The 25,951-nt window shown below is 44.9% G+C and overlaps 1 protein-coding gene across 3 annotated transcripts in view; it reads left to right on the top strand.

The window, feature by feature from the left end:
* CDK19 (cyclin dependent kinase 19) overlaps positions 1-25,951 on the top strand; it is a 420,668-nt gene that overhangs the window by 157,716 nt on the left and 237,001 nt on the right. For all 3 annotated transcript variants that reach the window (XM_082249930.1, XM_082249929.1, XM_082249928.1), the window contains exon 3: positions 22,585-22,695. In XM_082249930.1, the coding sequence (XP_082106056.1) occupies positions 22,585-22,695 (111 nt within the window). The remainder of the gene's footprint in view (positions 1-22,584; positions 22,696-25,951) is intronic.

Raw genomic sequence — 25,951 nt, 5'->3', positions numbered from 1 at the left:
TGTTAAGCCTTCATACATTTGCAAGAGGCAAGGTTGATCTTTTGAGGCAAAGACACACTCAGCTGGATTTAAATCCCTAGATGAGCGGATGTGTTTTGAAAGTGAGTGTATGAATTGAGCAAGTTGAGAGTGTCTCCATTTATCCAGAAGTGAAATTCTTCCAGGATCCATGATCTCCTTCAAGGCTTCAAGGAAATTATCATAAAGTTCTTAGTAACATGTTGTAATAAAAGAGGGCAGGACACCGGAAAAAAAATTGGTATGACCAAGTAAAGGCATAATTGCGGAATTGTTTGTCCTCAGTCAGTGGTTTTAAAGGGGTACAAAATAGATTTCAAAACTTTACCCCCTTACTGCTTTCTTCTCTCAAATTAACCAAAATCCTACCTCCAGAACTGTCAAATTTGCAAAATGCCCCATGTAGCACCCTCCTAGATAGGTGCTAGAGATTTAGTATAGTTTTTGGCTCTGTCTGCCTATCGTAGGAGCAGCAGGTAAATTCTATATTTCTCTCTGCTTAACAGGGAGCACGATCTGCGAGTAAGGTCTGCTCAATGTGCTCAGTGTGTGATTCATGTGGTCTGAGGGAGTGTCCCCACGGGTCCAAATGGGAGGCACATTGCATAGTGGAGGAAACCGGACCAATGGGCACACAGGCTTTGGTACAGCCCCAGGGATTGGCACAGACTGCTGTCTCAGTGCATTGTGGGGTGTAGTATAAAAAGCCAGAAGCACATGTGCTCAAGGTCTTTGGCTGGGGAGCAGAGTCCTGGAAGGAGGGTAGCGGCTGTCTCCTTCTGCAGTGGTTGGAGTATGGTCACAGGCAGTCGGCCTGGTGAGCCAGAGGTGTGGAGCTGAACCCAGAGGTCCAGGAGAGCTGAATGAAGGAGTTAAGGCACTGGAGAACTTGGAACGCAGTATCGTGAGTACAGAGGATCGTGCCTAAGGGCCTGAACAGGAAAGAGGCCACTCTGGAGTAGAGTATTTAGTGGGCGGGTGTCAGCTGGTAGATAGAAAAGGGGGAACTAGGTGTGTGCCCTGAAGATAATTACTAAAAGGAACAGTATCTCCAATTTATCTAGTGGCAGGATGAAGCTGCGGCCTGGCCACGTTCTCAGATAGAAGTAACTTCCTCAGCATTGTGAATAGTTCAAGTCCAATATCAAATAAAACAACAAAAACAACAACCCTTAGTCTGTTCATTGACTGAGCCAAGAAAGTAAAGTGTTAAGATTCTGCACGCAGTTGCTACGGGTTGCCCAGGGGAATCCAAAAGTGTGAAAAACCAGCAGCCCTCTAGGGGGCAGTGCTACACCCGTGTGAAGATGATGGACAGGGCAGAAAACTGAATTGGGGTATGATACTTGAATAAGTGTCTAGATGTGTATAGTATCTAATATCTTCTTTCAGTTTTATAGTTAACACTTTATACATTTGGGGTAATTCTGTCAGATTTATATTGTTTTAAAATAACCTAACATTTAGTGGAATTCCCTTTTACCTTGGCCCAATTATGTATAGCATTAGTAGGATAAAACTATGCTAACTAAAAGCACATTGACCAGCCAGATATTTGACGGTGTCCTAATTTCTTCATTGTAAATGGAGAAAAAAGTAATGAGCTGCACATATATTGAAGTCCCTTTCATCAATATTTTTTTTTTTTTTTAAACCTTTCTCACGCTAAACTCAAATGTTTACACCCTTATCCTTCTGGCTGAATTGTTGGACTTCATGTGATTTGTTTTCCTGTAACTAACATATGAGCAATCACATGAGGTTGTTGCTGCAAATGGACCTTACATTTCAGTGGCAAGAAAGTATGTGAACCCTTATAGTTACCTGGTTTTCTGCAGTCATTTGTCATAAAATGTGATCTGATCTTTATCTAAAGCCCCGTACACACGTACCGATGGTCGGCTTACAAATGTTCCTCTTTTCTCCCCGGGATGTCGGTGTCTGCTGAAAAGTGCAAAGACAGCACAAGGACAGCACAAGAATTTTGTCCGCCGACTGCAGAAGTGATGTCATGTAATGGTTAACTTTCCCTGTGTTTTCTATTTTCTGAGCATGCCCAGTCTTGCAAATCTGCGGTCTGTCGGCCGAATTGTGTACTGACAGGCGAACAATCGTCCGTTCTGGTGTCGGCATACAAATATTTTCATGTTTGCACGAAAGACTTTTGTCCGCGGATTGTGCGCAGACATCTGTCGGAGGCACCATACTAACACGCGTACAATCGGCAGATCCTTCGTCCACCGACGTTTGTATGCCGACGATCGGTACGTGTGTACGGGCCTTTAGTCACAACAATAGACAAACATAATGTACTTATGGTGATAACACACAAACACTTTTCATTTTTTGTATCTTTATTGAACACACCCATTAAACATTCACACTGCTGGAGGAAAACATAAGTGAACCCTCAGAGTTATTAGCTGGTCAAACCTCTTTTGGTAGCAACGACTTCAAGCAAGTGCTTTCGGTAGCTCTGGATCTGATCTGCACAAAGTTCAGGAGAAAATTTTTGACCTTGACTAGTGTAGAACAGATGTCACTATAAACCTGGCTGAACGGTCAACCCACCACCCACTTGCACCCTTTCACCGTTACCTTATCCCAATAATCGAGACGACACCGTGAGTGGAATAAAATTGGCCATAGCAGCCCTTTTATTAACCAATTCCAAATTAAATTAACATAAATTAACATAAAGGAAAAAAACATTCCTTAAAACAGAAACGTCAAAAAACAGTTAAAGCTTTTGTTGGTCTTTGAGGCCCCCAACTTAATGTTCAGATAAATACTACACTGCAGGCCCACTTAAACATGCTAGGCTGACAGCCGCAAAACGCCAGCTCTGAGACAACACTCTACCCGCAGTGTACCCATTTTTCCTTCCAGTCAAACTGACATCAACTGGAACGCACCAGAGGGAACCTACCACCAGTGGGTCCCGAACCATTACCTTGACTTAAAGGTTATTGCACCTGCCAGCAAAGACCAACAAAAAATGCCACAGCACGCCAAGGGTGAAGCCTTACCCTTGAGTGCCCCTCCACACCCTCAACGCCCTCTGTATACCGTCCTGCAACCCCAGAGCCCACAAGTCAGTCCCCACGGCATTAAGGTGCACCCCATCGCCACGCAAGTACCTCCAGGTCTGAACCTCCAACTCCATATGCCTCACGACCACGCCCCCATTGCGACAAACAAATTTGCCCACCGCTTTGTTAACTTTAATGCGGGCCCTGTTAAAACGCTCCACCGACCTGGCCAAACGCCAGGAAGTACGGGTGACCATGTCAGACCAGATAATGATCAGGTCCGGGAACGACACATGTAGACGCAGGAAATCCAATTTGATGTCCCGTATAAGTTCGCGCATGGATCTAACCGCCAAATCATTACCCCCCACATGAAGCACCAGCACATCCGGATGTCTGTCCCACCGAGCAAATTTGTAAACCTCAGGCACCACCCTGCTCCACATCATACCCGGCACCCCCAGCCAGCGGACGCAGGCTTCCTGTCTGGTGAAACCTAGCTGTCTACCACCAGGACGGGCGTCTGCTCGCCTAGCACCCCAAAACACATAGGAGTGTCCCAATATCCAGACGAGGCATGGTTCACCTGAAAGAAACAAAAAGCAAAATAACAGCAACCCCCAGCAGGTTCCTCGTAAGTACACAGACGCACATACCAGTACACCCAACGACAATCACAACAGATGAGAACGAACATACAACGAAAACCTCTTCGAATCCCACCTACCAATGCACTTAACCGCATCCTCATCCAACCCCCATCGGGCGGCCTCCGTGGCCGCCCCAATGCGGAAGGAGTGTGAGGCATAGCATTTCGCATCCAAACTCAAGACACCCAAACACTTACGGAACACCCCGATGAATTGATATCTGGACAAGGAAGCCCCATCAGCATGCACTAAAAATGAGCCACCCACCCGCGGCTGTACGGCCAAAACACGCACAGCGCCCACCGTGCACAAAGGCGATGCCGGCATGGCAAATAACCGGATACGCACGCCTCTACCCATCTGATCCATTTTGGACCGACGGAGCAACAGGCTAACCTCCTCCTCCCGGCAGGACACATCCTGCACCAACAGGCCCCCCGAAACTCCTTTAGAGGGGCCCACTAATTCCCCAATCCGAAAAGCCCCAAAAAACGCCAGGCAGAACGCCGCCCGAAAAAGGAGGACCTCATAACCAGAAAAACATAGCGTACCCAAGGTAGCGGAAATATCCAGCAATAGGGGAAAGGATACAGGGCGCCTACCGTCCTTACGGCGATGGGCCCGCTCATACCCCTTCAGAGCTTGCCGAACAACAAAGTCCTTCATAAAATCGTAACACCCCTGCAACTTAAACAAGAAGGCAAAGCCGGCCAACTTGCGAGCCACAACGGATGCCGACCCACTCTTCTCAAACTGTCTCACCAGAAAGTAAAGAAACCCCAACCGAACATCCGGGTCCCTGCTATTCAGCTCCGCCAAACGCAGCACCTTCCACCACTCGAGCCATACCTTGGAATAAGCTGACCACGTCGCTTCACTCACCGACCGCTGGATCCAGCCGGTGATGACCCCAAGGCAATCTCCCACAGCCAATCGGGACATGGGACCCCATGTTGCTCTGCCTCCGACGCCAACTCTCGAAACCGTCCCACTGAAAGCGAGACAAGGCATCAGCCAACGTGTTCACCACCCCCGGAATGTGCGCAGCATAAAGAAAAATATTAAATTTAAGGCAACGCAACACCAACTGCCGCAGAAGCCGAACAACCGGCTGGGAGGAAGCCGAGGAGCTGTTAATCACCTGTACCACTGCCATATTATCGCAGTGCAGACGAACCCTCAAATCCCGGAATGTGTCACCCCAAATTTCCATGGCGAGCACCACCGGAAACAGTTCCAAAAGCACCATATTCTGAAGGAGACCTGCCTCCGACCATGACGCAGGCCAGGAGGCCGCGCTCCACCGACCCCGATAGAAAGCCCCATAACCAGTGGGACCCGCCGCGTCCGTATACAGCTCCAGGTCAAAATTGCTGACCGGCCCCGACATCCACAACGCCCTCCCATTGTAGTCGACCAAGAAACTGTGCCACAGTCGCAGGTCCTCTCTATGGTCCTTGTTGAGTCGGATGAAGTGCGTGAGCGATGTTGCTCCCGCCGTGCCCGCGTACCACCGACTCAACAAAAGAGCTGAACGTCTCAAACAATGCGCAAGAAATGGAACAGCCCATAGGGACTCAGCGGTCTACATAATAAGCCCCCTGCCACCGGCAACCCAACAGGTGAAAGCTGTCCGGGTGAACCGGAAGCAGCCGAAAGGCGGCTTCAATGTCAGCCTTCGCCATGAGCGCCCCCCGCCTATAGCGCCGAACCCAGAACACCGCCGCATCGAACGGCGTATAAGCCACCGCGCAGGCTGCCAAATCATTCGCGTCATTCACCGACCCCCCTTTCGGGAAAGAGAGATGGTGAATGAGGCGAAACTTATTGGCCTCTTTTTTAGGCACCAACCCCAGCGGGGAAACCACCAAATTAGGCAATGGAGGAGAGGGAAAAGGGCCACCCATACGACCCAACGCCACCTCCTTCTATGGGGGGGGGGGCTGTATAATGTAAAGGGTTCTATGGGGGGGGCTGTGTAATGTAAAGGGTTCTATTGGGGGGGGCTGTGTAATGTAAAGGGTTCCATGGGGGGGGGTGGGAACTGTGTAATGTAAAGGGTTCTATGGGGGCTGTGTAATGTAAGGGGTTTTATTGGTGGGCGGGGGCTGTGTAATCTGAAGGTTCTATGGGGGACGGGGGCTGTATAATGTAAAAGGTTCTATGGGGGATGGGAGCTGCGTAATGTAAAGGGTTCCATGGGGGGATGGAAGCTGCGTAATGTAAAGGGTTCCATGGGGGGATGGGAGCTGCGTAATGTAAAGGGTTCTATGGGGGGATGGGAGCTGCGTAATGTAAATGGGTCTAGGGGTATGGGGGCTGTGTAATGTAAAGGGGTCTAGGGGTACGGGGGCTGTGTAATGTAAAGGGGTCTAGGGGTACGGGGGCTGTGTAATGTGAAGGGGTCCAGGGGTACGGGGGCTGTGTAGTGTAAAGGGGGCCTTCCTACATTTTACTCGCAGTTATTACTGCAGTCCTATAGATTTTTTAGGTTGTGCGGTTTTTCTTTCTGCATTTTCTGAAAGTGCACCAAAAGTCCTGCATGCTGCATCTTTGGTGCACTTTCAGAAAACAGGAAAAACATTTTTTTGGAGGGTGGAATGACACCATGGTTTACTGCACCAGGTGACACCAACCCTAGTGACACCACTGGCAGTAGCACACAGTAAGTGTGCTTCTGCCAGTTACATGTATTTCTGTCTGGTGCCTCAGGTCAGTCGGTGCCGTTTTTGCAGAGGATGAGGGGCCTGGTTGCCGGGGGAAGCAGAGGGAGAAGGATTCTTTTGGGTTGCGGGCTGCAGTGCGTGGAGGCGCTACACGTGTCACGTCAATGAGCGGTTCGTCACCTGGGGGGGGTGCCAGATATAGGATCTGCCCCAGGTGCCAAATGCTCTAGGTACGCCCCTGGTTACAAGGTAAAGGAATTATGCAACTTCATATGGAAGAGAGTTTAAAGAGTTCCAGCCTGGGAAAAAATAAATAAATTGAAAGTCAGCAGCTACAAATACTGTAGCTGCTAAATTTTAATATAAGGACACTTACCAGTCCAGGGAACTCGCGATGTCGGCCCCTCAAGCCGATCCGTCCATTGGCTCTGGGTGCAGGCGCCTACATTTTCACTAAAGGAAACAGGAAGTTAAGCCTTGCAGCTTCGCAGCCTGTTTCCTACTGTTTGCTACTCAAGCTGCGCTTTCTGAATGGTCCAACTGTCTTCTGGGACCTGTGTGTCTCACAGAAGGCAGTGGGGGGGGGGGGGGGGGAGAGAGGAGCGTCCAGAAATGTTTTAGATCGTCACACAACGATTGCGGTGATCTTACCCGGTAGTGGGAGCGGGTACCTGGTTTTGATATAGGTATCCACTCCCCCCGAAAGGTGCCAAGAGGGGGAGGAAGCAAACAAACTGAGCTTCCCCTTTTGGGTGGAGCTCTACTTTAAGTGGTTACAGTCTCCTGTAAAAGTTTTGTCAAGAGAAGAGAAATGGAAGAAGCCTTTCAAGGTCTAGCAATAGCATATGCTTTAACTGCTACTTTGTCTGGACACCCTGGCGTGTTAAAATACCATTAAAAATAACAATGGGATCACAGTGTAAAAATAAAAAAAAAAACTCTAAAAAAAAAGAAAACCAATGCAGCCTTCACATCTAAGAATTGGTGACATGCAATATAATAAATTTTCGTTTTTGAGTTTATTAACGCTTAAAGACTGACTTAAAGCAATTTGTGTGTGTGTGTGTGGCTAATTGATCATACCTATGCAGTGTCCTAGTGGGGCACCTAGCTGCTTGTTATTTACCGTTTAGGGGAAAATCTATAAATCTGTAGATATAGGACACACATGCTTAAAATGTGGAGCAGCAAGCTGTAACGCTCTGGTAGATTTTATATTGGACTGGATCTACAGCTGCAGAATTCCACTCAGTAGTCTTGCAGAGATATGTCAAATCGCCTGACTTAACTCTCTTGACTCATCATAGTGGTTCAGCCTGGTTCTTAATGCACATGCACAAACACTCAGCAAGTAATGTTATAGGAGTGATAGGTACTAATGCAGGTAGCAGTAAATGAGATACACTGGAATCAATAATATAGATTCAGCGATGCAATTAGTAATTGGTAATGATTAGAGTTCTCAAGAGCTAGCAATCAGATACGTCAAAGCAGGTAGTAGGTAATAGTAGACAAGATGTACAAGAGCTAGCAATCTAGTTCAGCAATGCAGGTAATAGGTATTAGTAGGCAAGATGTACAAGAGCTAGCAGTCAGGTTCAGCAGTGCAGGTAATAGGTATTAGTAGGCAAGATGTACAAGAGCAAGCAATCAGGTTCAGCAATGCAGGTTATAGGTAGCAAGCGGTGTTAAGGAGGGGTCCCCTGTGGGGTACTTATCAATATCCAAGATGTAAGCAGCGGTTAGCAAAGGGTAGCGAAGCTCCGGTCGGTCCAGCAATGGCGTGGGTCACTGGAAGATTCGGCAGCGTTAGGTTAGGCATCTACTGTGAGCGGTTGCACGAACAATGTGTCCATGCAAACCACTAGTTGAAATAGGCGCCCTCAGCGGCGCCCGATAATGACGTCACAGCGCTGTCAAACTTCACCACGCCCATATGCGTTCCACCTGACCGAGCAGTGGAACGCAACCCGGAAGAAGGGAACCATGAAAGCTCTTAAAGTACCGAAGGATCTTACACAAGCATATAAGTACCAGAAAGCACATGAAAAATTACTTTTAGTAAGGGGTTACTATGGTAACTCAAAATGTATACTAACTGAAACTATCCTTTAGCATCATTTGGCAATAAGGAGGGCAGAATTTAAAGCATATCTAAGCCCAATAAAAACTTTAAAAGCAGTCTTTCATAGGCTCAGCGTGCATGAGCCCTTATAGATTTTTTTTTTTTTTCATTCAGCTCGTGATCAATAGGCCTGTAGCCAGGCTTATAAGTCCTCCATCTCCATGATTTGCTGCACAGCAAATAATATATGCTCTAATCCAGGGGTCTCGAAACTATGGCCCTCTAGTTGTTCAGGAACTACAATTCCCATCATGCCTAGTCATGTCTGTGAATGTCAGAGTTTTACAAAGCCTCATGGGACTTGTAGTTCCGAAACAGCTGGAGGGCTGTAGTTTGGAGATCCATGCTCTAATCTTTGCTCTGCAACTTCCTCTGCCATCAGAAAACCTGTATTAGCTCTTCAAACTGCATTGGATTTCCATCTCCTAAAAAAAAGCCAAGCAGCCCAGTTGATGAATTATTGAAACAGATCTTTTACTATATCCTAACTAAAGACTAAAATGATGGACATCAAGGCATGTTTACTTCTCTTCAGGTTGTGAACACAGTAGAACTCAGTGTTGAGCACGTCTGTATTCAGTATCAGTGAGTGGTGACCAGATGTGAGTAGTTTATATTCATACAGCAAGAGCTAACAGATTCCTTCATCCTCACAAACAAGGTGGATGGAGGAATCCTGACTACCAGGACATTATATTCGGACCCTGCTGAGACGGATGATTTTCGAATCGTCTAGGGCCAGCTTTAGGACTCTGTGTCCTCTGTCTCTTTCCCCTAATAGGACGTGAAATACCAGGGGTGTACACTCCTGGTAATTTCTCTAAGCTCCTTGGTGACAGTAAATTAGATAAAAAAAAGCAAAAAATAAAAAAATAAAAAAAAACATAAATACTCACTACACAAGTACACTACGCTACATTATGGTACACATAACACGCCCAATTTGGTGTGTGCTGTGCATAGGAGTGCTTGATTTTTTTTAAAACCTTTTTTAAATAACATATATTAAAATCTTTGTTTGGCAGCTCCTTGCAGTGCATTATAGTCTGCTGCGAAGAAATGTATACCTGTATAATTTTATTGCAATGCACACCAATGAAGCACACACACCGGACCGCCGATTAGGCATTACCACAACGCATAGGTGTGAAGCCAACCCCTAGATTTTTAGCATAAGTGCCTTATTTACAGTTTTGTGTACCCTTAATTTTCTCTGTTTCGCAAAAAGGCATAATTTAAAGTGTACCAACGCTTGGTACTTATTAACGCAATACAGTTTTATCTTTTATATTTAGTAAGTGTTTTGTGCGGTATGATGTTTTTGTGTGCAATTATATTATAATTGTATTTTTATGGAAAATTTTGTTCAACTACTGCATAATGTACAAAATCAGCAGCACCATTTTTTTTTTCTTCTATGGGCCTTGTTGTTTCAGACATGTTTAAGACTGTAAGGTTTCCTTCACATGGGCAGAGATATGTGGGGAATTGCCTCTTAGAGCCTTTTTTTTTTTTTTTTTTTTTTACAGTCGAATGGCAATTTACCTGCCTTTTAATCTTTTCTGCCTTTCAAACTTGACAGGCCAGCTACCACCCCATGAGACTGGTATTTGCACATTATTTGCATTATTAGCACTTTATAACAGATGTTTATGCACCGGCACTGTATATAGTTGATGTGTTTACACAATTGCTGTTTTGTCAATATATTGATTATCTATATTTTCTGTTGAGCAGCGCTATCACATATTTTTATATATTATAATATACATGTGGGAACACAGTAGGTGATAGCTCAGCTGTATACTTAGTACATTTAATTTATTTTTATATATAATTTTTTAGTATGTGGCAGCACATAATCACTCTCTAGATATTTACATATTCAGTACCTTGCTGCATGCCCGTAGGCATTTTCTGCAGAGACACAGCCACAGGAACTTGGATAGGTTCTGGGCTATAGCGGCTACTTCTCAGTTCCATCCATTCCGTACTCCTGGATCGTGAGTGCCCCACTGGTGATCCCCTCACTAGCATTGGCGGATCACAGGCACAAAGTAGTTGGGACAAAAGGGACCTTATAAGCATGTGCGCCGCACATGGCCTACAGGAAGCACAAAACACTGCTCAGGGTGATTGCTGTTCCCCTGTCTTAAAGAAATGTCCTATTCTGACACTGCTCCTCTCTTCTGGCTCCATCTCAGGCAAACATTATACACCTTTCCTGAAAAATAGAGATTTCTCTGCCACTGTGTGTGAATTCTTTGAAAAACCTTTTGAACCTCTAGAACAGCCTTTTTCAACCAGGTTGTCCTGAGGTTTCTTCAGGGGTGCCTTGGCAAAATTCCTAAAAATTGAACCCCAAAATTGTATGTGTTTTCACAAGTGTATTTGCTATGGAAGAATAAACACTGGGTGTCCTACTTGTGTGGATGTTGCTGTGTTAGCAAAACTAATACAATCGTTTTTTCATTTTAGAATGGGGTGCCTCAAGACCCTCCATAATTTTGAAAGGGTGCTTCGAGACTGTCTATAATTTTTAAAGGGTGCTTTCACTGAAAAAAGGTTGAGAAACACTGCTCTAGAACCTTCAATTTTCAGAGGCTAAAAACGCTGCATGTCCTTTTTTCCCCCCTCACACTGTCAAGGAATTAGAAGCGAAACCTCCTTTACTTGAAGATGTTGTGAGGGGAAGTATTGAATACATTGATTTTGTAGAAGAGGCAGCAGGAGATTTTCCCTCCCCTGAAGCTTATGAGATACAACCTATTGCTTCCGTGGTGAATGTGGTTGTACTAATATATCTGTACTACATGGACAATATTTTGTGACTAAAAGTTTGTCTACTGAACATGCATGTAAGAAACTTCTACTACACATGCCCTTTGCTAGTGAACAACTCTCTGAGAAATCCCTTGAAAAATTAATCAAGGAGGTTACTGGGGGTAAGGTAATCCTACCCCACAAAAAAAGGTTAATTCCCCTATTCCTACAACTTTTATCTCTACTCAAAGAACAGGATCTATTTAATCTCCCTAGGTGCCAACCTCAAAACCAAGGATTAACATCTTTCATCATAAGCCCTGGCCCAACAGGTTCCAAGCTATTCTAGCAGCTCTCTATACAATAAAGCATCAACCTTACTCATTGGAGTGGGGGCATGTCTGTTGGCTTTCTTGCCAGTTTAGATCCAAGAAGTCCCGAACCTATGGGTTCATCCTGTCATTTCAAAGAGGTACAAAACAGAGTTTCTAACCCTGCCCACCTTCGCCTTGGAGTCTGGAGGGGTAGGTGTCTGTCCTGGCAATCTTATTTCAGTGACCTCTAGCCATGCACTCTTTAGTTCGTACCATTCAGGGGGTTCCACATGTGGCTCCACCTGTACGGTCCCTTTTGCCGCCATGGGATCAGTGCCATCTTAAGAGCATTATAGGCCCCTGGGCAATGCAGTGCCCTGGGGCCCTGCTTACACAGTCACCCACGCAAATAAAAATGCAAGTTATCAATAAGGCAATATTTATTGGTACAGCAGTGCCAGGCTAATGACAGCTTCCAAGTTGGGTGGCTGGGTCCGGTGAGCACACAGATGGGCGGGAGTTGGACTCGTTGTCCTGTGTGTGCATGTTCCCGTGGAGGCGGACAGGCATTCCTGCAGTTGTGGGCTCCCCCTCCACGGCCCCAGTGGCCTGACAGCAGCGCAGGGCCAACAGGCGCTTGCCATCTGCTAACTTCGGTGGCGGGATGCACACAGGAATCGTGACCAATGCTTGGCTGGGGCTGGGTTGCTGGGCAGATGGGGCCCCCAGGCAAGTGGCAACTGCCCAGTGTGCCCATTTGGTAAGATGGCCCTGCATGGGATGTAAATTTAGTACTTTAGGTGCTCCAGAAATCTCCATATGAGAATATTCGGGAGATTCCCTTGCCTACCTTATCCCAGAAGGTGACATTCTTGGTGGCTTTTACCTCGGCCCGCAGAGTATTGGAATTGGCGGAATTATCCTATTTAATTTAATTTAATATTGCATTATCCTATGCAATATCCTATTAGTCCCTATTTAGTGGTCCATAGGGATAAAGTGTTTTTTTTCCCTGTCCATCATTCCTGCCCAAAGTTGTCTCTGACTTCCATTTGAATGAGGACATTGTGTTGCCTTCCTTGTGTCCCAAGCTTTGCATACCTTGGATGCAGTTCATGTGATTCAGGTGTATCTGGCAGCTACTGAGTCCTTTCGGAGGTCAGACTCGCTTTTTGTGGTTACGGAGGGACCAAGAAAAGGTCTGGCCGCTTCTTCGGCTGCCATCTCCAGATGGTTCAGACAGACGGTGACTCGGGCCTATTTCATTAAAGGTCAGGTTCCATCTTTCCCTGTCAAGGTGCATTCTACTCGGGTGCTTAGCCGCCCTTTGTACCTTCCATCGTCAGGCATCAATATCGCAAGTTTGCAAGGCGACCACTTGGTCGTCGGTGCATACTTTAACAAAATTCTATAAGGTAGATACTTTGGCACCTGTGGATGCTTCTTTTGGCCGCAAAGTTTTGCAGGCTGCTATTTAAGAGGGGCTGTTCCCTCTTGAGGGGTGTTTTTCTTTAAACTTTTATTTTTCAGATGGGGCTTCTGTGACCAAGTTAAGGCTACTGTGTCCTGGTTAAGGGCTCTTATGTTTAGTCTTAGGTTATTTTCCCCACCCCTCATTTTCCTTTTGGCATTGCTTTTGGACGTCCCAGTAGTTATGATTTATGGTGTGCTGTGTCCGTCGATGAACAAAAGAGAAAATTTAATTTTTGTACTTACAGTTCATCGATGGACACAGCACCCACCCCTCTATGGAGTTATGATACGTCTAATACTGCTTGCTAATAAACTGATTACCTAGAGCAGAGAGGGGGGTTATATACCAAGCTGAGGACGGCCCATGGTCATAGCCAGGTGTTTTTTGTTCTGCCTTGTTCTACTCCTGGAGGAGGCAATATAACCCAGTAGTAATGATTTATGGAGTGCTGTGTCCGTCGATGAACTGTAAGTACAAAAATTCAATTTTCTCTTTTGTTCATCGACGGACACAGCACACCATAAATCATAACTACCGGGACGTCCAAAAGCAATGCCAAAAGGAAAATGAGGGGAGGGGAAAATAACCCAAGACTAAGCATAAGAGCCCTTAACCAGGAAACAGGAGCCTTAACTGGGTCACAGAAGCCCCATCTGAAAAATAAAAGTGATAAAAGAGAAAAGATAAGATAAAATAAAAGAGAAATGAATTTTACGATAAGTACAAAAATCTAATTTTTTTCTCCAACTTGTTTACCATAAGCCCTTTCACTTGAGAATTTGTTCAGAGTGCCACAGCCAGAGGTTCTATCATTAAATTGAAAAGTGTGAGGGACAAGGGGCAACTTTGCACCCACGATTGTGCTGAAAGCATAGTTACTATTTTAATAGATGTTTGAAGACTACGGTATATCGTATTAATACAATGTATTAATAAAATGGGCCAAATCCCATTCTCTAGAGTACCCTACGCACATAATTCCAGACCACTGAATGAAGAACTTTTTAATATCAAGCGTGACAATTATCCTATTACCCTAATTGACATGCAGAACCTGGATATTGGTAAATAGCTAATATGGCCATCTTAATTTCATCTGGAGTAAATGGAGCTCCTATCCTGGTCTCATAATATTAAAATGGTCACTTGTTATAACCTCTCAAAAAATGTAACCTGGTCATATGGAGCATTGGGGGTATAGAGGTTTTTAAAATAACCAAAGAAGTCTTCAAGGATATCCCTGGGGTCAGTCCAAACCACACTATTCATGGTTTTAATACAAGGGACGTCCGCCAGAACAGAATTCTCAGCCACCAAATTGGACAATAATTTACTGGTTTTGTCCCTTCTCTCAAACAACTTTAAATGAGAACAGTGCACATGGTCTGTGTGGGGTAAGAGGGGTTCCCTTCCAATAAGATTAAATTCCCTGAAATTTAAATCAGTAGGATCGACCACAAAATTTGTTCCAACTGTTGTAGGGTGCTTTCTATATCCTGAGTTAATACATAATGTAAAATCTGTTTTCTCTTACGTCCTCCGACAGTCGCCGCCTCCTCTAAGTCATCACTGTTGGGTATTGACTTCTGCTCCGCAGGAGTAGCTAGGCATAAAGACTTAGTCAAAAGAACAAAGGCATTTGCATATACACACCCATGGGGGCTGTCCCATCTGGTCAATACCCCCCTGCAGTGACCACTCCCAACTCAGTTTCATTCTGCCTAGCTGCAGGAGTAGTTAGGCTTCCCTGTGCTGTGGCTACAGTCTCAGCCTAACTAATCTTTTTTATTTGATTTTCTTTTGAAAATGTCAGTTTTCTCTTACTTCACTAGCTGTTTATTTTGTCAGCTTTATTTTTAGTCGATTCTTCGGAAGAAGATGGATTCCTGCGGTGCTGGGATTCGGACTGACCGCCCTGGTTCTCCAGGGCAGAGGGTCAGATGGACCCCCAGCCCGCCATCGAGCGTTCAGCCGTGGGTTCGTCCTAGCACTATGAACGACCCATCCCTGTTCGCAGCAGGGATGCAGCCGTGAGGTGGCTACCTCACAGGAAGCATCTGCGGTGCTGCAGTGTCATGTCCCTGGCAAACGGCACTCCCTGTCATATGAGGACAGCGGCTTTCCGTTCATAGAGGCACCCCACGCCATCTGGTACAGGTAAGTACTTCTGTGTGGGGCCTCTGTCTGGGGTGGCAGTCCTGTGTTGCTGTGTGTCCCCCATGTCTGTACCTGTGTGACTCCCTGATGCGGTCCCTGCGGGGATCGCTTGTGCATGCGCTGCGGTGCTGTATGTTTTTGGGGGTCCCCTTCCCTGTGTCACTTCGGTGCTTGTTGGGGGTGCAGACTGTGTGTGTGGCGGCCGCAGCGGGGTAAAACCGCGCGGTCCGCCATTTTTAGGTATGGGCAGGCATGTTTAGCTTCTCTATGGGCAATCTACATGCTGTTTTTGTCGCCATCCGCCGCCATTTTGCGGTAGCCGAACGATCGTTCCAACCCCATGTCCGGCAGCCATTTTGGCGGAGCCTTCCATGCAATCCTATGGGGCAGCCATTTTCCCTGAGTCATGCAGCCTATAAGTTCAGCCTACTCTAGCAGCCCTTCCTTTTCCTCTGAAGCAGGACACTCGGTGGCAACACTCTGCGGGGCTCTGCAGGTTATTGCTCTCAATATCTTTCTGTATTGTCATTTCTAGCTCAGTTTTTTCACTCCTGTTTGGGGGTCTTTGTCACTGTAGCTGAAGCGGTGGGCTGCGCACTCCGCAGCGATCTTAAAGGGGCAGTACTAACTTGATTGCACTGTTGTTTTTTTGTCACCTTGAGCAATGGATTCTCAGGACAGCAAATTCCCCCCAGCTCTTGTGGGGGTCCCCAGTTCTCCTGTGGCCCCTCTGAGACCTGATTTGGCCGCTGTAGTGGCGACCTTGGTGTCAAATATGGAAATGCTGATGGCTGAACGTGCTGCTAAAAAGAGGCCCAGATTGTCTCTCTCCTCTGATTCAGATGGTGATATGGCTGCTGCTGCTGCGAGTGTGCCCTTTTCAGGGTCTCGCTCATCCTTGGACCTGTTGGGGCCTGAGGGGGAGGCAGAGGTGGAAGGGGTTGATACCTCTTCCCCGGGGTCGCCTGAAGAGCGGGCAACCATGGATGAATTAATTGTTTCTGTTAAGGAAACACTATGTTTGGAGGATGAGCCCTGTCCTCCGGGCGTTGCGTCCTCATTTGGGACGCACAGGACCCGCAAGTCGGCGCAGGTTTTTCCCTGCCTAGCTGAGTTTCATTACACTGTTAATTAAATGTGGCTCAAGTTAAAACGTCCATTCCTGGTGCCTAGTCGGTTCAAATTGCTTTATCCGTTTGCACCGGCTACGGAATCACGATATTGTGTGCCTCCACAGGTAGATCACACTGTGGCCGTGTTAAACAAGGCTACCTTGGTTCCTTCTGAGGATACCCTGGTTTTCCGGGATCCCACGGACCAGCGGTGGGAGTCTCTGGCCCGCCATTCCTATACGGTGGCGGGCTCGTTGCTCAGACCCGTTTCCGCGTCCGTTTTGGTGGCTCAGGCGGTGGCTGATTGGACGAAGGTGCTTAGGAGCAACCTCGTGTCTGATGATGTTCCGCCTGCCCAGCTGGAAATGGTGGATCAAATCCACCAGGGAATCATGTATCTGTGTGATGTGGCCTTGAATGAGGCCCCTTTAGTAGCACGCCTCTCTAGTGTCTCGGTACTTAACCGGCGACTGATATGGCTGAAGAGCTGGTCGGCTGACCATTCCTCGCGGAAAACAGTTGCTGATTTTCCCTATGCTGGCTCTCGCCTTTTTGGCGAGGCATTGGATACCCTGGTAAAAGGCATCACGGGGGGCAAGAGCACTTTGCTGCCCCAGAACCCGAAGAACAAGTCCTTTCGAGGCAAGCAGGGCTCTGCGCCTAGATCCACTCAGGGGTCCTTTCGTGCCTTTCGGAACCAATCCAAGGGCAAGCCCTTCAAGGCCCAGGGCAGTCAGAAGAAGCCCTGGGCGGGTAAGCAGAAATCAGGCAATGCCGGCTCGGCGGGTCAGTCCATCTCTGCCTGAAGGGGCGCCCTCACCCGTTTCAGGGGTGGGGGGACGTTTGCGCGGTTTCATCCAACCTTGGCTGCTCCAGATATCGGACAGGTGGGTTCTGGAAATCATTTTATCGGGATACAAGATCGAATTCCTTTCCCGGCCGGCGGACAGATTCTTTCCCTCAAATCTTCATTTGCCTCCGGGGCATCTGCAGGACCTGCACCAAGCGGTACAGGACCTTCTTGCTCAGGGGGTGATTGTCCCGGTGCCTCATCGGGACAGGTTTCGGGGGTTTTATTCAAATCTGTTCACTGTGCCCAGAAAGGAGGGCAAAGTGCGTCCTATTCTAGACCTGAAAGCACTGAACCGCTTCGTGCGTGTTCGGAAGTTCCATATGGAGTCTCTCCGTTAGGTGGTGGCCTCCTTGAGTCCAGGAGAATTTCTGGCCTCGATAGATCTAAAAGATGCGTACCTGCACATCCCCATTTTCGAGGGTCATCAGCGGTACCTTCGATTTGCTATAGCAGAGGACCACTACCAGTTTGTGGCGTTACCTTTCGGTCTCGCTTCGGCACCAAGGGTTTTTACCAAGGTGTTGGCGCCGGTTCTGGGCCTGCTGAGGGCTCAGGGCATTGCGATCTTGGGTTACCTGGACGATCTACTTCTGAGATCACGTGCCAGCCAGGACCTAGTGCGCGATCTGTCCACTACAGTACAGACGCTCCAGGAGTTCGGGTGGACCATCAACGTTCAGAAATCGACGTTGTCTCCATCGCTTCGTCTTCCCTACCTGGGATTGATTCTGGACTCTGCTCAGGCAAAGGTGTTCTTGCCGGAAGACAAGCTCCGGACTTTGCGAGACGAGATCAGGTCCCTCAGGGACAGCCCGTCCTCGTCACTCAGGGCCTGTATGCAGGGCTAGAAAATCCTCCTCTGGTAAAATCTATTACCGTACCTAGAAGGCTTATTTCGCCTGGTGTGAGTCCAGGGGGTTCTCCCCTCTCTCATACTCGGTGTCGAGAGTTTTGGCCTTCCTCCAGTCTGGGGTGGATCAGCGCCTGGCGCTGGCCACGATCAAGGGCCAGGTGTCCGCACTGGCTATTCTTTTCCAAAGCCCTGTGGCGTCTCATTCTCTGGTTCGCACCTTCATTCAAGGTGTGCGACATTTGGCTCCTCCCAGGAAGAAGCCTTTACCTCCATGGGACTTGAACTTGGTTCTGTCCGTGTTACAGCGTGCTCCCTTTGAAAACATTCGGGATATATCATTGCCTCTGCTGTCTAAGAAGGTTGCCTTTTTGGTGGCGATCACTTCGGCTCGCAGGGTGTTGGAACTGGCAGCTTTATCTTGCCGTTCTCCATACTTCGTGATTCACCGGGATAAGGTGCTTTTGCGTCCGCATCCCTCCTTTCTTCCTAAGGTGGTCTCTGAGTTCCACATTAATGAGGACATTGTCCTACCTTCGCTTTGTACGAAGCCTAAGCATCCTAAGGAGGTTGCTCTGCATTCCTTGGATGTTGTCAGGGCGATCAGGGTTTACCTGTCGTCTACGGAATCTTTTCGGAAGACGGATTCCCTCTTTGTCCTTCCTGAGGGACCTCGGAAGGGCATGGCTGCATCCGCAGCGACTATTGCCAAATGGATCAGACAGACCATAGAACAGGCTTATGCTTTGAAGGAACGGGTTCCACCCTTCCCTGTTAAGGCGCACTCTACCAGATCTGTGAGTGCGTCCTGGGCCTATTGGCATCGGGCCTCGGTGGTCCAGGTGTGCAAGGCTGCGACTTGGTCGTCTGTGCACACTTTTTCCAAATTCTACAAGGTAGATGTTCTGGCATCAGCTGATGCCTCCTTTGGCCGCAAGGTTCTCAGTGCGGCAGTGCCATGAAGGACCCTTGTTTTTTTATGGGTCTCTGGCTATTGGTATTTGCTTTCCTGGGCTGTTGCTCCTGTTGAGCATTGTTTTCTGTTGCCCAGAGGTTCTCTTACTGTGCATGTTAGGTTCCTTTCTCTGATGTGGGTACTGCGTTGCCTTTTCTACGGTTGCGTCTCCCACCCCTCATGTCTATACTGCTTTGGGACATCCCAACAGTGATGACTTAGAGGAGGCGGCGACTGTCGGAGGACGTAAGAGAAAACTGAATTTTTGTAAAATCTTACCTGTAAAATTCCTTTCTCTGAGTCCTCCGACAGTCGCCGCCCCCACCCCTCTTTTGGGGTTCTTATTACCTACTGCTATGCTACCAAACTGAGTTGGGAGTGGTCACTGCAGGGGGGTATTTACAGCCCCCATGGGTGTGTATATGCAAATGCCTTTGTTCTTTTGACTAAGTCTTTATGCCTAGCTACTCCTGTGGAGCGGAAGTCAATACCCAACAGTGATGACTTAGAGGAGGCGGCGACTGTCGGAGGACTCAGAGAAAGGAATTTTACAGGTAAGATTTTACAAAAATTTCATTTTATTGAGTTTGCAAATAGGACAATACACATAGGAAAAAGTTGTAACATGCCAGTGGAGTATAAACCGATCATAGGAGAGTTTACATATCATATTCGCATATAAAGGTAACATTTTAAGAGTATAAACATATCAGATAGTCAAGCCTTTAAGTGTTTGGAATAGCAAAGCAAATTACATTACATAATATATCCAAATACTACCTAGGAACGTAAACACATGTTGTAGATGTAGAGAAGAAAACAACTTGCTGTAGGACTGGTTCAGGTATGTGTCACCCCATAGATCAGTGAATATTGTCCCAAAAAAAGAGATAACCCACCTGAAAGTGCCCCAGATATGAAGAACCCTGTAGACGGCACCAGCAGATATTCGGGATGGTAGGAATAGTCTTATAAAGGGTTGAGTGCAGTGATACCACCTGGTGAGTATGCAATAATTCCGTTCTTGGGCAATTGAAGATGTTGAAAGATTGTAAGATAATGCTAAGAATTTAATCCACTATAGATCATATATTCCGGTACATTCAGTTTCTGTTCCAATTTGAACAGAAATGAGGGTTGCTTTAAATAGGATTCCTGCAAAAGCATTTGGTATATCTGAGAGCGGATGGTCAGGTCTGGAGGACTGGGAGAGTAATGACTTAAAATCTGTAAATGGCATGATTAGAGAATTTGACTACCGAATACTTCGTACAGAATACTTTATAAAATCCATTGGGGAAATTGGGAACTTGTTGTGACACAGAAGAAGAGTACTGTCTAAGGAAATGTTGGAACTGTGTATATTCCAGCCAAGCACTCTGGGAGTTGTGTCAGTTCGGAAGGAGCCGGAGAGAGGGAGCAGTTTTCTGCCAGATAACGCGTGGCACGCTAGAGGATTATCACTTCTTTGCCAGGAGAAAAATTTAGAGCTAGTGATGGTCGGGCAGTAATCACTAAATAATAGGGTCAGGGGACCTGAATTGACACATTATAAGACATTCTGATTTACTTAATTACTGAATTGTATGTCCTATAACTCAGGCCTTTTAAAAGCATCCCACTCCAAATGAGGGCCTGCTATTCTCAACACAGATTTTCAGCTTGCTAGCACATTTATCAATGATGAGCATTTAAGCCAAACTCCAGGTACAGTTAGAGTTGTTAAAGTGGTTGTAAAGGCTGAAGGTTTTTTTCTTAATGCATTTTATGCATTAGGGTAAAGAACCTTCAGTGTGCAGCTCTTCCGGGTCTCTCCCTCCTCATTGGCTAAGTTGCAGGATCCAGTGGCTGTTGCTGCCGCCAATCACAGCCAGTAAGGTGGGAGTGGGGGGTGGGGCTGAGCCACACCCTCTGTTTTTTATGGACACAGAGAGTCGGCTCGGGAGCGAGTATTCCAAGCGCTCCAATATCAAGCAGCTTGTTATGGGGGCATTCAGAAGGGGGGGGGCACCAGTGAGGGACCCAAGAAGAGGAGGATTGGGGCTGCTCTGTGCAAAACCATTGCACGGACCAGGTAAGTATGATCCATATGTTTGTTATTTAAAAAAAATTCCTTTACAAACGCTTTAATGGTGATAGATTTCACCTTTTGTGATGGAACTCCAAATTCTATGGAATTAGGAATTTAAAGACAAATATTGCTTTTATTGATTTTATAAATATGTATAACAGAGACATAGGAAATTACAAAAGAATAATGTATAGGTGTTTGTATAGATGACACCTTCTAGTAAACAATAACAGTAGGCAAGTAGGGTTTTATAGTATACTGCTAAACTGTATAAAAAGCATTACAAGAGGTATCACTCTGGCAAGATGTACCATATCATGTATAGTAGTAATACTATATATATAAAAATAAAAAGCCCAAGGTATCAGGTAATCAACAGGGATGTTCCCTAGGGTGTCATAGGTCCAAAGCCAAAAAGAGAGAAAAATAAAGATAAAAGAAAATAAAAAATGGGATGTTAAAGATAGGAAAAAAAGAAGAGTGAAGGAAAAGGAAGAAATATGTGAATCCTGGAAGGTAAATTATCTTCCACCTAGGGGGGGAACATTGAGCGATATGACAAGAGTATGAAAAAAAAAAACCCATAAGGGAGATATTTTGAACAAGTGAACGGGAAATAGGAATTTGAACTGCTATTGGCAACTACTCCAGTATTCATTTCAAATACAGGGTGTCAGCATGACAAGAATAAAGGTAAATCACCCCTGTGGGGACAAATTTGACAGGGTTTATAACCTCTCACTGCTCTACAAATAAAAAATTTGGCGTTTATTAATGCTACACATACCATTTTGTAATATGTTATTAAAAATAAAATTTGCATTTCAGTGTGTGTACATCTGATTTTCTAAAGTTGCCAAAAGCCTAAGTTATTTTCCTGTTTCCATGGCAGCACTGTTTTTTTGTACAGAATGCCCCCTGAAATGTGAGTTACTTATGTAATTGGCTAATTACTTTTTTTTTTTTTTTAGATAATTCTCCCCCTAAAGCGGAACTAAAACCCATTAATTTACCAGTTTAAAAAAGTTACATTTCTGGCATATGCAGGGACTGTAACTTTCATATTGGTTGTGCTCTCAACCAAATTGATAAACCATCAAATAACTGTCATAACTGTGTCATAACTGATCACATGCAGCATCATGGCAGTTGCAGATCAGAGGTCAAGATGGCGGCTTCCTTGGCTGAAAACCATAGGAAGGTTTAGTTCCGCATTGATATAACACTGGTTGGTTGGATCATGTGATTATAGCAGACTGACACTCACACTAAGCATCCAAGTGGATGAAATGCATCAACAGAGCATCAGCATGTAAAGCTCCATAGTAAAGTTAAAGCAGTGTATGGAACTAGTCTTAATAAAAGTGGAGTTATATGTTAAGCAACTGTATAATAAGTTGCTTAAAGATATAAAGCATCATTCTTTTTAAACACTTTTCTGACTTTTTTAAAGATAAAATAAAATGCAAGTGTACACCGTTTTCCAATAACAATGCATTCTCTTTCTTTTAACTGTTAATAACAATGCATTCTCTTTCTTTTAGCTGTTACGTGAATTGAAGCACCCAAATGTAATTGCATTACAGAAAGTATTCCTATCTCACAGTGACAGAAAAGTTTGGCTACTCTTTGATTATGCAGAACATGACTTGTGGGTAAGTCTGCTGTTCATTACATAAAAAAAAAAAAATATTTGATTGTTTATCAAACACAAAAAATAATTTCTTTAAAATGGGGTACATCAGTGGGTCACTTTTAGTCTGTTGTAGAAAAACGAAAGTGATACTTAACACACACTGTTTAATTTACATTGTCCCTTCTATTTCTGTATGTGGAAGATGGCACTTTAATTATTTTAATTTAAAAAAAAAAAAACAAAACATCTAAGCTCCTTTTTTTCCTAATTGATATACTGTATTGCTTTCACATGACCTTGATATTTCCCAGCCTGTCGGCAAAGAATCATAAGCAGCAGGAGCTTCTAGTCCTCTGCTGCTGGTCACATGTTCAAAATGAATGAAAAGCCTTTGGAATACAGAGTCAAAATAAATAATTAATATCAATAAACTGTTTTAAATTGTCAAATATGTATTTTAAATCAAATCTTTATTAATTTATAACATGGTGTGGGCGGATTTCTGCCAGTCACAGGCTGTGTTAGGCCCCTCCAATCTGTGTTTTAAAATAACAGGGAGGTGAAGCAACCATCAATCCAAAAATCAAAGAGTAAGTGCTAGCTGCCAGGGGAGTGAGGATTAGGCAAAGCATGGAAGGAGGAGCCTGCAGAAGCGAAGGATAAGGTAGATAAATTTGCTTTCTTTACTTTTCACAGGATAGTACTAATTCTTGAAAATGGGGATTATATTGCCTCTCTTAGTAAGTTTGGACACTGGGACACAAAAAACAATAATCCAGTTCCCACATAACCCTACTTTTTGTGGGAATACTCTATATATTTTACTGAGATTTTCTCTTCATCCAAAATACTAGATACGCTTTGGATATTTTTTTCTCTATGTTAATTTCAACCAAGGCTTTGACTATGCCACTTAAGCTTATCTCTTCACAACTGCTATCTGGGTCAGTGAATCATCAGCAACAGCCTTGGAGGCTGTGCCCAGATGCAGGTGGACCAAAAGCCACATATTATGCTTGATTAGCTGCTTCCCTGGCTACTGTAGTGATGACAGCCTAATGATACACCTTTAGAGACCTGTAAAGTGATCACTTTTACTTGAAAGCTGAAAAAATCATATTAATAAGCCGACAGCTGCAGCAGCAGCCATGATCTTGTTTTAACCCCTTGGCTACCAGGACATCTATAAATGTACCTTAGTAGAAAAGGGTTTAAAGCAGGGGTCCCAAGCTGGTGGCCCTCCAGCTGTTGCAGAACTAGAAGTCCCATCATGTCTCTGCCTTTGGGAGTCATGCTTGTAACTGTCGGCCTTGCAATGCCTCATGGGAATTCTAGTTCTGCAACAGCTGGAGGGCCACTAGTTTGAGACCCCTGGTTTAAAGGGTCTGATCCATCTCAAGGTAAAATCCTCATACCCTTTTGGAGAAATTGTATAAAGCACAGCATCACAGCTGTGATGGTATTTTACCTGCATCTATGCTTGTGTCTGGCATAAGCTTTAACGTTTGTTCACATGCATAAGGCACCTTGGGTTAATGCCTTGCATGCTGAGAATTTTCTAAAGAAACATTTACCTTACGCACCCTTAAAAGATAGAAGTTTCTTTGGTACTGTTCTTGATAATATAATTCCTGATACCTTTTGGTAGTCAGAGAGTATACCTACCTCAGCGCAACAGGTCTGAAGTAGGGATGAAACAAACCTAATCTCCCTGCTTTTACAGCAATACAATGTAGATATATATCATAGGTAAAAAGGCGCTGGTAATCTTAATATATCACGTGTTATAAAAATTAATAGGTGATTTAAAGTGTAATATATGTGATTAAAAATTGCTACAAATATATATATGATCTACTATTGGTGCAATTAGCAAAGAAAAGTGCATACCAGTGCAATTTCAATTCAGAAGTGTTTGTGCTTCTCAAAGTAAATTAATCCACAAAGGTGTGGATCAGTGAACCAATAAATAGATATATAAAGAATTCCATACAAAAATCACATAAGAATATATAAAAATATAAATATATAAATGTGCTCCAAGTAGTGTTTAAAAGTCCAGGCAATAGCATGCAATCAAAATTGTGCTTGGTGGATTCTTATTAATCCCTTCACAGTGCTCAGACTGCCTGAGGACGCTCGTTAAGCGAAATGCATTGTGGTCAATGCTAACCCGGAAGTAACACACAGAGGCAATCGGAACAGAGGCTGGGATACACATCCACCGCCGCAATACAAAGAAAGGGGGAAAGGAGATACAGGGTGCTGCAGATCCCCGGAGAATATCTTCCTAAGACCCAAAAAAACGATTTTGTACTGCCGAATTGCCCAGTGCCAGGAGGGCACAACAAATAGTAAGAGGCTAATTGTCACCTTATAGTGTATGTTTTTTGGAGAATAAAACAGTATTTCACTATTGGAGGCTATTTGTTCTTCTATATCTTTATGTGTATGGGGGGACTACATGGTCCAACTCGAGTAATATAGGAGCCAGAGATCCAAGCAATCGAGGAGAGGTCTGATCCACCCAATAAAGGGATCACAGGCGTTGGGGGTCCTTGTGACCTGCTGCTAGCTGGTAAGAGGCCACGGTTGTCACATCCCAGCACCTGGAGCACTGTGAATGGATTAATAAGAATTCACCAAGCACAATTTTGATTGCATGCTATTGCTTGGACTTTTAAACACTACTTGGAGCACATTTATATATTTATACTTTTTTATATATTCTTATGTGATTTTTTTTCTATATCCTTATGTGATTTTTGTATGGAATTCTTTATATATTTATTTATTGGTTCACTGATCCACACCTTTGTGGATTCATTTACTTTGAGAAGCACAAGCACTTCTTAATTGACGGTTGTCACATCCCAGCACCTGGAGCACTGTGAAGGGATTAATAAGAATCCACCAAGCACAATTTTGATTGCATGCTATTGCCTGGACTTTTAAACACTACTTGGAGCACATTTATATATTTATATTTTTATATATTCTTATGTGATTTTTGTATGGAATTCTTTATATATCTATTTATTGGTTCACTGATCCACACCTTTGTGGATTAATTTACTTTGAGAAGCACAAACACTTCTGAATTGAAATTGCACTGGTATGCACTTTTCTTTGCTAATTGCACCAATAGTAGATCATATATATATTTGTAGCAATTTTTAATCACATATATTACACTTTAAATCACCTATTAATTTTTATAACACGTGATATATTAAGATTACCAGCGCCTTTTTACCTATGATATATACCTATTT

The sequence above is a fragment of the Pelophylax lessonae genome, assembly GCF_965119305.1.
Source record: "Pelophylax lessonae genome assembly, chromosome: 3".
Taxonomy (NCBI): domain Eukaryota; kingdom Metazoa; phylum Chordata; class Amphibia; order Anura; family Ranidae; genus Pelophylax; species Pelophylax lessonae.
This window is presented reverse-complemented; position numbering and strand designations above follow the sequence as displayed.